Source organism: Giraffa tippelskirchi, chromosome 13 (assembly GCF_054371585.1).
Source record: "Giraffa tippelskirchi isolate mGirTip1 chromosome 13, T2T-mGirTip1v1.2.pri, whole genome shotgun sequence".
NCBI lineage: Eukaryota > Metazoa > Chordata > Mammalia > Artiodactyla > Giraffidae > Giraffa > Giraffa tippelskirchi.
The window spans coordinates 82,206,987-82,219,336 of record NC_137287.1 but is presented as its reverse complement, the minus strand read 5'-3'; the positions used below and the strand labels follow the sequence as shown (position 1 = coordinate 82,219,336).

At 45.9% G+C, this 12,350-nt stretch overlaps 1 protein-coding gene across 2 annotated transcripts in view; it reads left to right on the top strand.

The window, feature by feature from the left end:
- Positions 1–12,350, top strand: part of DTD1 (D-aminoacyl-tRNA deacylase 1) — a 74,240-nt gene that overhangs the window by 1,312 nt on the left and 60,578 nt on the right. For both annotated transcript variants that reach the window (XM_081558606.1, XM_081558607.1), the window contains exons 2-3: positions 3,262–3,352; positions 5,487–5,722. In XM_081558606.1, coding sequence (XP_081414732.1) covers positions 3,262–3,352; positions 5,487–5,722 — 327 coding nt within the window. The remainder of the gene's footprint in view (positions 1–3,261; positions 3,353–5,486; positions 5,723–12,350) is intronic.

The following is a 12,350-nucleotide window of genomic DNA, read 5'->3' as shown; positions in this document are numbered from 1 at the left end:
GGGTAGGAGTTAATAAGATGGAATTCTCTCACGGTGCTGGAGGAGCCTTTGGTTAGCCAGGCCTTCTACTTGAATTACAACAGAGAGATTTTCTGATTCCTTTAGAATGTGACTGGCTCCACTGCCATGTGGCCTTTCGTGAGTGGCATTTTATTTCAAAGGTTTTGAAATGTCACTTCCGATTTTATGAGTGACAGAGTAGAATATTAGGAGTCACATTGTGTAGTTGCCTTCTTTATGAACATGGTCAGGCACATTGATGCCTTAGCATGGTTATTGTGATCATCTAATTTTAAAAGCTTTAAAATGATGGAACATTTCAGACATATTCATATGGTTACATGGATGGAACAGTATAGTAACCCCCATGTCTGTCACTCAGCTTTTCCTTTAATTTTTATTGGAGTATAGTTGATTTACAGTGCTATGTTTCAGGTGCATAGCAAAGTGAGTCAGTTACACATATACATACATACCTCTTTTTTAGATTCATCACGCAGCTTTATGAGCTGAAATCTGAATAGATTCATAGAATGTTGGAAAGACATTGGTTGGGTTTGAAGGGGTTAATCAGATGGTGAATTCTTCTCAAAGAAGAGGTCTTGGATGGTGCCAACATACATGGCATCAAATGAACTAAATTTATTTTAGTGTACTTATAAACTAAATAAATTTATATTTATACAAAATAAATTTATATTGACTAAATATCTCAGGTCTTTCCTAGTCCTGTGTTTTTTCCCTTAGAAATCCGTTTGTCTATAATAAAACATCTCTAGGGCGGAGCATAACTTCTCCAAAAGTAAAGTGTCATTTCAAGGCTTTGGTGCATAATTTGTTTCTTATTAGGACAATACCACATTATGAAAATGTTGAAACTCTTCACATAGTGATTTGAAACACTTCCAATAGTGATTCTATTTCTGAGGATCTATTCTAAGAAGTTAATCCTAATTATAGAAAAAGCTTTAGAGGGATGAACCAGCAGAGCCCAGAGGTTTCTTAGGGCATTGACACTGCTCTGTATGATAGTGTCATAGTGGATACATGTCATTATACATTTGTTCAAACCCATAGAATGAACAGCACCAAGAGTGACCCTTGATGTAAACTGTGGACTTTGAATGATGACGTGTCCATGGAGGTTCATTGTTTGGACCATCTGATGGGGGACGTTGGTGGTGGGGGGACTGTCTGGGGGCAGAGTATATGGGAAGCCTCTGTACCTTCTGTTCAGTTTTGCTATGAACCTAAAACTATGCTATACAGGAAAGTCTGTTAAAAAAAAAAAGGACTTTAGTGTCCAAAGATTTTCACCACGGTGTTATTTATTGAAGTGAGAATTTGAAAGCAAGCCATTTATCTGGCCAAATAGGATGGTTAGTCCATCCATGGATAGAATGCAGCTGTTTCACTGGATGGGCTGCAACTAAAAGATGTTTAGGAAAAGCTCATAACGTGGAAACATGCCCATGTGCTGTTAAAAGATGAGACACAAAAATTTATATACAGTATTATTTGGTAGTTGAGAACAAATATGGAGTAAAATCTGTGTTTTGGAGGAAATCTCCAAAGGAAACCAGTAACATACTAAAGTGCTTGTCTTTGGGTATTCTGTGTTCTTTTCTTCTTTCCTGTTTTTTTAAAAAAATTTCTATAATGCATATGGCATTACTTGAATGGTGGACATAGTTCAATAATCATTTTTTCAGTTTTTAAAATATACTCTGGGGAAAATTTTTAAAATATTGATATTGTAAGAAAATAATACTGATTTAATTAAAGAACAAATAGAGCCGAAGTTTTCTGAAGCCATATAAAACAGGCAAACAACCCTGAGTGTTTACTGCTTATGTCAGGATAGATGATTTTGGTTTCATATTTTGAGTCAGTGGTTCGTCACTCATAGTCCATTATAAAAAAAAAAAACACAGAAGAAAATACTAAAATGTTTTTTTTTTAAGCATAAAAATAAGAGAAGTTAAGCTGTTGAAAGAGTTATTTCAGGCAGAAGTTGAGACATATACTTTCCTGGTTTCTGACTGTCAGATGGTCCCTTGTCAGATGCCTGTAGGAATGGGGAGTTTCTCATTCTTTCTTGAGTGTGCAGGATGTGGGACATGGCACAGTCTGTGATGCCTTGTCAGGAATATTTATGTATATTATTATCCAGCAGAAGCAGACAGCAAAAAAATGGCACAGTTGACCCTTCTCTGGATTGGAACATTAGGTCAGTACAGAATAAACTAACCAAACATCAATAATCTAATGAGCTTCAGTAACAAGTTGGCCCTAAAATTGAAAATTATGAAGATAAACATTTGAAATATGGCTTTAGTTTGACCCCCATAATAATGTTTCTTGCCTAGTGTGCCAGCATTGATAAAATGGTAGTACAATGTACTTGTTATTTAGTCCCTAAGTTGTATCTGAGTCTTTTGCGACCCCTGGGTAGACAGCTTCTCTGGCCATGGGATTTCCCAGGAGTGGGTTGCCATTTCCTTCTCATGGGGATCTTCCTAGCCCAGGGATGGAACCTGCGTCTCCTGCATTGGCAGGTGGATTCTTTACCACTGAGCCACCAGGGAAGCCCAGAGTGTACAGTTGACTAAATACATGCAAATATTTGAAATAGAAATCTGTGTTCAGAGAATTTTCTTTTTTATGGGTGGGGTGCATCATTCAAAAAGATTTGGAGGTCATTGGCTTATAATGCAACATTAGTAATAAACTGGGAAATAATAGAAGTTTTCAGACTTGAAGCTTAACTTTTAAACTGTATTTTTTATGTATATTTTTCTTTTCTGCAGTTAGTAGAGAAATCATTTATTTTCTATGACATAAAGGTTTTTGCATTCTGTATTGTGTTACCCAGTTTGCTGATTTCCAAGAAAAGCAAGTATTTCGTTTCTGAGAACTAACAGAGCTAAGCTGGATTCTCTGGAGAGGAAAGCTCTGTTGTTACAGGTAGGCAGACTCATAGAAAATTTCAGGTGTCTCACTCATGGTAACACAGATGAACATGAGGCCTGAAAATTCTGTGTCACGGTTGTTCATTTCACATTCATTCCAGATGTAAAATCAGAATGGGCAGCTGTGATCATCATACTGAGTTGATATAAGCTCTTTCATGTTTCAGTACCTATGGCCTTTGCCAAAGAAGTTACAAGTGCAGTGTTTAAGTTTTCCTGTGGATACTCAAACGTGCTTCACGGCACCTGCCTGGTTCTGAGCCTCTTTTCCCTTTTGTTGCCTTCCCAGTTGGAGGAGAGCAGATAAGCGCCATTGGACGGGGCATCTGCGTGTTGCTGGGTATTTCCTTGGAAGATACGCAGAAGGAACTGGAGCACATGTAAGAGGCATCTTATCTTACATTGCACATCACTGCTATTCTGGTGGGACACGTGTTGGTCGTCCAGCTAGCTGGCTATCTCTGTGTATAATATATACTAACAGACATATACATGTATGTATATATAGGCACTTCCCTGGTGGTCCAGTGGCTGAGACTCCACATTCTTCATGCCGGGGGCACCAGGTTCAATCCCTGGTCAGGAAACTAGATCTCACATGCTGCAACTGAAGATCTTGCATGCCAAAAAGAAGATTGAAGATCCTATGTGCTGCTACTAAGACCCAGTGCAGCCAAATAAATAAATAACAGAACTTTAAAAAAAGATACATATATATATATACACACAGACACACACGGAACTTCCGTAGTGATTTGCTCCTGTAAAGTTAAGCCTCTGTCATTTTCATCTGTGTCCCTTTCGATGCAGTATGGCTACCTCTGTGTCATGGACGAGGAGGGCGGGGAAGAGCTGTCACCTACTAGGTCAGTGGCGGGCTGAAGCACAGCTCAGCCTCTGTCCCTGTGTGCTCTTGCAGCCTCGAGCCCTTCTCCTAATGCAAACACTGAGCCTCTTTTCATATGAATAGTTTATGTTTCCAGTTTGAGCTGCACTGTCTGGGCCCTGTTACACATGTCGGAAATGCTCAGTTGTTCACTGGACACATGAGGATCTGCAGGTCAGTGAGGTTACGTTACCTGCTGACGGTTGTGCACGTGTATGTAGCAAAAAGCCTGACTCCAGAGTAGGACCTGGGCTGCCCGACCTGGAAGTCGGTGCTCTCTTTTCTAAGGTGGGAACTTTGTCACTGTTGTGGCCTGACTGGCCTGTCCTCACGTTTCCTCTCCCCAGCACTACCTGGCACACTTTCTTCCGAAGCTTGGATCTATTTTCTCTCTGCCCTTTGGTGCCCAGAGCACAGGTGCGCAGTGCCCACTTGTCCTTTTTGTGTTAGGTTGAAAACCAGACTTGGAACCGAATTCCCACTAAGGTGTTGCTGACTGGCAAGGACTGTTCAGTACCACTTCACGAATGTCGGTGTTTCCATAGCTGTCCCTTAGATACACAGGAGGCTGGGGGTGGTGTAGTGGTTAAAAGCTGGGGCTCGGGTCTGAATCGCTCTGTGGCTCTGACAGAATGGAGAGCTAGTATGTAACTTGGTGGTTCAGAGAGAGGACTCAACAGAAGGTGGACCTCGGCCATGGAGAAGGGGCCGTGGACATGTCCCCTGCAGAGGGTGCCTTCAAAAGTGGTGGCGAGCGAGTATTTGTAGAGGCTCTGAACACGTCTTCAGCATCATCCACACAAGTGGGTTCAGAGAGTGGAATTGTAGCTTTCATGGAAGTAGTTGTTTGTCATTTGTCTCAAGTCTGACCTTACAAATGTTAGCCAGTCCTCTTCCTTGATGAGGTGGGTGTCCTTTGTCATCCACACATACCGGGAAAACCCCTCTGGCTGTAAGGAGCCTGTGACATTGTTGTCAAGATGTCTCTCCCCAGATCTTCCTGCATTTCTGCACTGACCATGAGTTTTCTCCAGGGTATTTGCTGAATTGTTAAAAAGGGTCATCATTTACTCCCGTGTAAAGGTTGAATTCTGTAGAAAATAGAACTGAGCTCATGTTTTGACACAACCCCAGCTTGAAGGAGCAGATAGTGAAGAAGGGCTCGTCATCTCAGCTCTGGTTCCCACTGGAAGCTGCTGTGAATTAGAGGGGCTGATGAAAGAAAATAAAGGACTGTTATTATCCCATTTCTGAAGGGCTCAGACGGTAAAGAGTTTGCCTACAATGCGGGAGGCCCAGGTTCGATTCTTGGGTGGGGAAGAACCCCTGGAGAAGGAAATGGCAACCCACTCCAGTACTCTTGCGTGGGAAATCCTATGGACAGAGGATCCTGGCGGGCTACAGTCAGTGGGGTCCTGAAAAGTCTGACATGACTTGGTGACCAGCACTTTCACTTTTTACTGATGAGGCTCAGGGAGGAAGGGAACTTGCCCAAGGTCATCCCTCTTGTAGGCGATGGAGCCAGCACAGTGTCCCCCGTCTGCAGAGCACTGGTGACGTTTTAGGGGCGTGGGTGTGTCGGGGGTCTTGCGGTTCTCTAGGTAGCTCTCATCCAGGTTTTCCCCCAGGGTCCGGAAGATCTTAAACCTGCGTGTGTTTGAGGATGAAGGTGGGAAACACTGGTCGAAGAGCGTGATGGACAAGCAGTATGAGGTGCTGTGCGTCAGCCAATTCACCTTGCAGTGTGTCCTCAAGGGGAACAAGCCCGACTTCCACCTGGCCATGCCTGCAGAGCAGGCTGAGTCCTTCTACAAAGGCTTCCTGGAGCAGCTGCGTAAGGCCTACAGGCCGGAGCTCATCAAAGGTAGGTGGGGTCCCCCAGGGGGTGGGGGTGGGGGGCATGTCCCAGGGACATTTTCCAGCAGGGGACCAACAGTCTGCAGATGAAACATTTCCTTTCCAGAAAGTTCGCTGTTTATGCTTATTACTTTTTTTTTTTTTAAATTGGAGTATAATTGCTTTACAATGTTGTGTTAGTTTCTGCTGTACAACAACAGTGAATCAGCTATATGTGTATATATGTGGGCTTCCCAGGTGGTTCAGCGGGTAAAGAACCTACCTGCCAGTGCAGGAGACATAAGAGATGCGGGTTCAATCCCTGGGTGGGGAAGATCCTCTGGAGGAGGAAATGGCAACCCACTCCAGTATTCTCGACTAGAGAATCCCATGGACAGAGGAGCCTGGTGGGCTGCAGTCCATGAGATTGCACAGTTGGACCTGACTGAAGTGACTTAGCACGCACACATACATATATCCCCTCCCTCTTTGACCTCCCTCCCAGCCTACCCCCATCCCACCCATCTAGGTCATCACAGAGCACTGAGCTGAGCTCCCTAGTGCTATATAATAGTGAATTATTTTGTTAAAACTACATCGGAGCTGCTACCCCTGCTGCTGCCGTGTGTGTCCTGTGAAGGCCGTGTGGTACCGTTCTCCCTTCTCCGTGCTTCTGTCCACGTTTGAAGTGTGTCGCAGCCCAACAGTGCACAGGATGCAGGGTGTTTTGTTTTGGTTGTTTACCCTGCCTGACAAGAGAAATACAACTGCTGGCCACAGAGGGGAGTCACATGTCCTCTTAAATTTCTAGGAGTCATATTAAAAAAAGGAAAAAGAAACAAGCGAAACTAATGGTACAGCTATTTCACGTAGCGCAGGACACCCCCAGGGTTCTGATTGGACCCCGCGGTCAGTGGAAAGAGTTCCTGATGAGAGTTCTCCCCTTCCTGCCTTGTGCTGAAGCTTTCCTGCTCACTGCGCACCTCGATCCAGGCCCACCCCGTTTCCAGCACCCGGTGGCTGCGTGTGGCTCTCTGCTGTCGTGTGAACAGTGTAGACTTAACTGCCGGTCGTGGGAGATGCCAGCCAAGCTTCGACCAAGAGGGAGCCTAGAAAATGCCTGAGAAGAGTGGGCCTGGTTTGTAGGAGAACTGTGAATCTAACATTATGAATTTTCTTCTGAGGGCCATTCAGCTCTAGTCTGTTTTCATGTTTCAGGGGACGAGTTGCATCTAGACCATCCTAGTGTGCCTTTTGCTTCAGTTACTGAGAAAGCATATTTAGCCTCCTTTAGTGATGAACCTCAGGGTGAGACTGTAGGATGACCGCTTCTGTGTCTGATCAACCAGAACTGTGTCTGCTGCTGCTGTCAGCCTCCTGTAGACATTTAGTTGTTGTTAACGGTTAATTCTGTAGTTTTTCCTATTTAACTTTCTCTCTCTGGGTTAAACAAGCCCAGGTCCCTTTTTTATTGGGCCTGTTTTCAACCATAAGTGATAAAAGTCACGACCTGACTCTGAAGTTCTGTAGCAGAACCCCATATCAAGGGCCGTCAGCTCTTCAGATCGGTCGTGTTCAGAGGAGTTTTGTCCCAGCTCCTCATTGGTATTTCCTTTAAATTTTCCTCTTATGTGAAGTGTCCATTTGCCAGAAGGACAAATGGGTTCCATGTGATCAGGACTCTCCCACCTTAAGTCCCGCCCTTTACTTGGGTCTTGGTAGAGAAGGAATACATGTACCTCATCTGGGAGCATCCCAGTTTAGAATTCCATGGACAAGTCTGGTCGTGGACGTCCACTGGGGTCCTCTGTCCAACATGGCTTTGCTACAAACAAGGTTCTTCCCCCAATTAGCAGTTTAGTGCTTTGAATAATGATGTTTCTTTGCTGAGCCAGGGATTAACTGCTGCCAGCATTGTGTCCTCTGCCTGCCATGTAGAATCATCCCATTTCTGAGTAACCTCTGATGTGTTTGAGGCTGCACCAAGGTCCTTAGAAGGATGAGCACTAGGAATATCACAGAAGCACGAGAGAGAGCCCTTTCTGTGGGACATGAGTGATGGTTGTCATGGAACGCTGGGGTGAAAACAAGGCCACTTTCATCTAAGCCCTTCAACATGAGTGTTCCATGTACCGTTAAGTGCTTTGTGTTCCTAAAAACTTTTTGAAAAGATGTGTATTTTGTCCAGATCATTATGTGAAGTGCCTGAAGCAGTGTACTGTAAACACTATAATTTTAAAATGGATCAGAATTTAAGCTCATGGGATATGATACATCAGATCATTTTGATGAAAAGCCAACATGGATGATGCCAGGGGTTTTAATCAGAATTTATTTTCAGCTCCTTTGGGCTTTCAGAGGCCCTGTGGTGATCTCCCGGGCCTCGCTTGCTCTTCTGTAGTGGAACAAAGTGCAGGGAGCATGTTTTACACGCTCACTGTTGTTGGGTTAATTTTGAGATTCTGGCTTTCACCTCCAACGGGGAAAGTCCTCTGTGAGCTGAAGGAACATGAACTGCTGAATACGTTTTCTTTCTTGAAAGATTTTCAGGGTCTCTTCAGTGAATTTAAGACAATATAGTTTAATTCGAAAATTAAAAAATTTAACCCTGACCCCAAGAAATTAAAAAGAAATTTCTAGTTCTTTTGAGATGTAATTGACCTGTAACACTTTGTTAGGTTTAGTGACTTGACATGTGTATGTACTGTGAAATGACCACAACAAGTTGACATCCATCACCTCCCAGGTTACATGTCTACATCCCTAAGAGCTAAGTGCCCAAAACATACCAGCTTCTTCTAAGTTGCCTAATATCCTTTCCCCACGTAAAATACCCTGCCCTTCTAACCCTCCTGGCTTCATGTGGCATGGTCTCAGGTTCCCAGAACATCAGGAAACACAGTGCTTTTGCCCCTTGCTCCTTCACTCTTTGTTCACAAGATGAGTGTACTGCTGATTTCCTCTTACTACTATGCCTTAATGGTTTGGATGTGTCCTGCTCCTCCCTGTTTTTGTGCCAGTTGGAAGCTGCTGCTGCCTCTGTTTCTGGGAAAGATCTTTCAGAGCCTCGCTCAGGCCTCTCTTTAAGCGCTGTGTTTGGTACCAGTGTTTCATCTTTAGCTTTTAGGTGTGATTGTGCTGTCATTCTGTTTTAAGCTAATGGATCAATGGGCTTGTTTACAATGTGGTATTTTCTACTAAATCCAGGATTTTCAAGTAATAACAAACACAAAAAAAGACTGTCTTCATCACGATTTTCCAGGCCAGGAATCTTGGAAGGGCTTGGCCAGGCACTTGTCCCAGACCCAGATCAGCCTGAGGGATTTCTTGGCTCAGACGATAAAGAATCCTCTTGCAATGCAGGAGACCCGGGTTCGATCCCTGGGTTGGGATGATCCCCTGGAGGAGGGCATGACAACCCACTCCAGTACTCTTCCCTGGAGAATCCCTTGGACAGAGGAGCCGGGCAGGCTGCAGTCCATGGGGTCACAAAGAGTCAGACACTACTGGGCAACTAACACAGGGGCTGCCCTGCCTTCATGGTGGAAACCCGTGGCGGGGTCGACGCTGCCAGGTGGCGGCCGCAGTGTTGGCTGGGGCTGGGGATCTGCTTCCGGGACGGCCTCTGTGCATCTTGTTTCTGTACCCCGTTTCATCTGATCCCCCTGGGCTCTCCATGTTGCTTGGCTTCTCCTAGCCCAGCCGTCTTGGAGTAGCTGGATTTCTACAATGGTGCCTGGCTTCCCCGACCAGAAGGGGACGCTCCAGGGAGCAGGAAGTGGAAGCGCCAGCCCCACAGACAGGCCTGGAAAGTGGCCCATGTCATGCCCCACGTGTTGTTGCTCAGGGCAGTTTCTCAGCTGCCCAGATTCTGGGGGAAGAGTGGAGACCCGCCTGCAGTGGAAGGAATGTCAGAGTTTGTGGCTATCTTTCATCCTCGGCAGTTCACACCTCTGCTGTTCTTAGAGGTTTTTCTCATCCTCTGCCTTCTCTTCAAATACCTGCTTTAGAGGGAGAAACCCAGCGTACAAATCCTCAGTCCTCCCCTCTCTTGCAGAATGAGCCCAAGGCTGAGGGCGCTTCATGGGCCCTCCCAACCTGAGTGGGCTTCAGGATGCTGAGTTCTCATGTGGCCCCCTGCAACCCGCCCCCCCCCCCCCCCCCCCAGCCAGGAACCTCCATCCTTCAGACGAACGCTGAAAGTACCGGTTAGCGGGTGTCCTTAACCACTCTCAGAGTTGAGTTCTGAGCATGTGTTGCTTTTATAGTTAGGAAACAAAAATAAATGTGATACCAGAATGGAACAGTTGAAAAGAGGGATCTCCACTCTCCAGCATCTTGTTCCCACTCTCAAGCTGTTTTGTGCTCAGTCCAGGAAAGCGCTTACCTGTCAGCTTTGTTCAGCAAATCAGAAGCCTCCACGGGATTAAAAAGAGCTACCTGTGTATTCCCTGCAGGTCTGATCCGTGGTGGGCGGCAGAGAGCTAGAGGAATGTGGAACATTGTTTAAGGAGTGTAGGAGACTTCTGACTGCCCCGCCCCCGACCCCTGTTCCCTCTGGGCATGTCTCAGCCCTGACAGGTTCATATTGCAGAGAAAGTGCCTGGAGGAGGAAGACCACGTTGAGTCTTTCTTTCGTGGTTAGGGTTTAATTTTTTATGGGTTTGCTTAATTTTCTTCTCTTTTTACTATTAATACTTAAAACATTTTCACCACATGAGTGAACTTTCAGTGGAAGCCTGTTACATACTTTGGCCAGCGCTACGATGCCAGAGGCATTACTGTTCATGTAAATCTAGAAATTCTCGATGGGGGAATCACATCTTTGTTGAGATCTGAATCTGTAGACCTTGAGTCCATGAAGCTTTTTAAACTCTTCCTGCTTCCCCTGCTGAAAGATTCAAACTTTTCCTTTCATGCTGAGTCATTTCCTGTCTTTGGATGGTGACAAGGGTGAAAGGAGTTTCTTTCCACTTATACCTGTGTCTTGTTTTTAAAAAATTGCCTTTAGGGACTTCGCTGGTGGTCTAGTGGCTAAGACTGTGTGCTCCCAATGCAGGCGCCCTGAATTCGATCCTGTGTCAGGAAACTAGATCTCATGCACCACCGCTGAGAGTTCACATGCCGCTACCAAAGATCTTGCATGATGTGAGGAAGATCAAAGATCTAAGACCTGGTGCAGCCAAATTAATACATACATACACACATAGATATAAAAAAAAAAAGTGACCAGTTTTCCTGCATGCTGATTTGCCGGGCTCTGGGCCAGTGTCCTGCCTGGACTCACATGAACACTCCTGTGGTGGCTGGTCATCCTGAAAGAGACCAGGCCACAGAGAGGCAGGGCGTGGCTTCCTGGTGGAGGTGGGCAGGCTGTCAGGCATTGACATCAGGGGCGTGGACATTAGCCTTTGTCGGTACATGGGTGCTGTGGTTTGGGGCCGGTAGGGCCCTTGGACCCTGTGGGGTTGGCCCCGGTGGGGAGTGTTACTGCTGGAAACATGTGGGACTCATATTTCAGAGCAACCTGATCATATCACCACTGGAGCCCAGATGTAGTTTTGTAGATAAGTTCCTGCTTTTTGACATTATCATTATTTTTTTAATGTTTTATTTTTCCTATCCATTGTAACTTTCCTTGGGGGCTTTACTCTGTGAGCTGGACTGGGGGAAAAAAAAATATTACCATTTTAAGACCTCTTGAAACATGTCTTTGGATTTATTGTCCGTACAAGTGGAAAGGCACACAATAGTTCTGTTCTTAATTGAAGAAAAACAGACAAAGAAAATAAATTTCTTGCTACTTAGAATGATAAATGGGGTGAAGCATATGCTGTATATCCTGGCAACAGAAATTCAAGGTCGGAAATAATTCCTTTCCTCCTGAGCCTGCCTTCAGCTTCCCTGAGGAGAGCAGCGGCTGAAAGTTGCTACTAATTGTAGCCATAATTTTTAGCCTGCAATTAAACACATGATTTCCTCCCCAGCTGATGTCTTTTTAGTTTTCCTGACAAGGGTAGCACAAAAGCTCTGTGGATCTGAACGGCCACTTTAATCTAAGCGGAGGCCACAGGAAACCACCGTCATCCCAGCACGACTGGCTGCCCAGTGGGAGCTAGATCCATGTCACCTCTAAAAATGGCGAGCAGCTTGGCTTCTCTTAGTTGCCCATGCCACTGCCTGAGCCTGTTCTGTCAGGACCCTTCGTGAGGTCATGGATCATTGGAGGGGCCCCTTGCTGCTGCAGCAGGTCTGGTGTCCGGGGGCCCCAGGGCTGAGCCACTCTGGAGGGGGGAGCCCTGAGGGGCTCCTGGGCCGCCCTTCTCCTTGGCCTGTCCCCCAGAGGTTGTCCATCCTGTGAAGGGTGCTCCCTGTGAAGCGAAGGCTCCTCCCCAGGGGACTGTGGGTACTACTGGAGTGAAGAACCAAGCAGGTGTCCCCCCTCCATGTCTTGAGAGCCTGTCTGAGCTGTGGTGCACTGTGACCCCCAGGGATGGGCAGGCCGTCATGGTCCCTCAGGTTGTGATGCTGAGAGCAGACCCTGACTCTGCACACAAGAGTACTCCCCTGCTCCTCGAACTTGCGTCTCAACCTCAGTCCTCTCGCTGGTCTCCCTGTGTCGCAGGAGGGACGCAGAGGCCTCAGAGCTGGCTGGG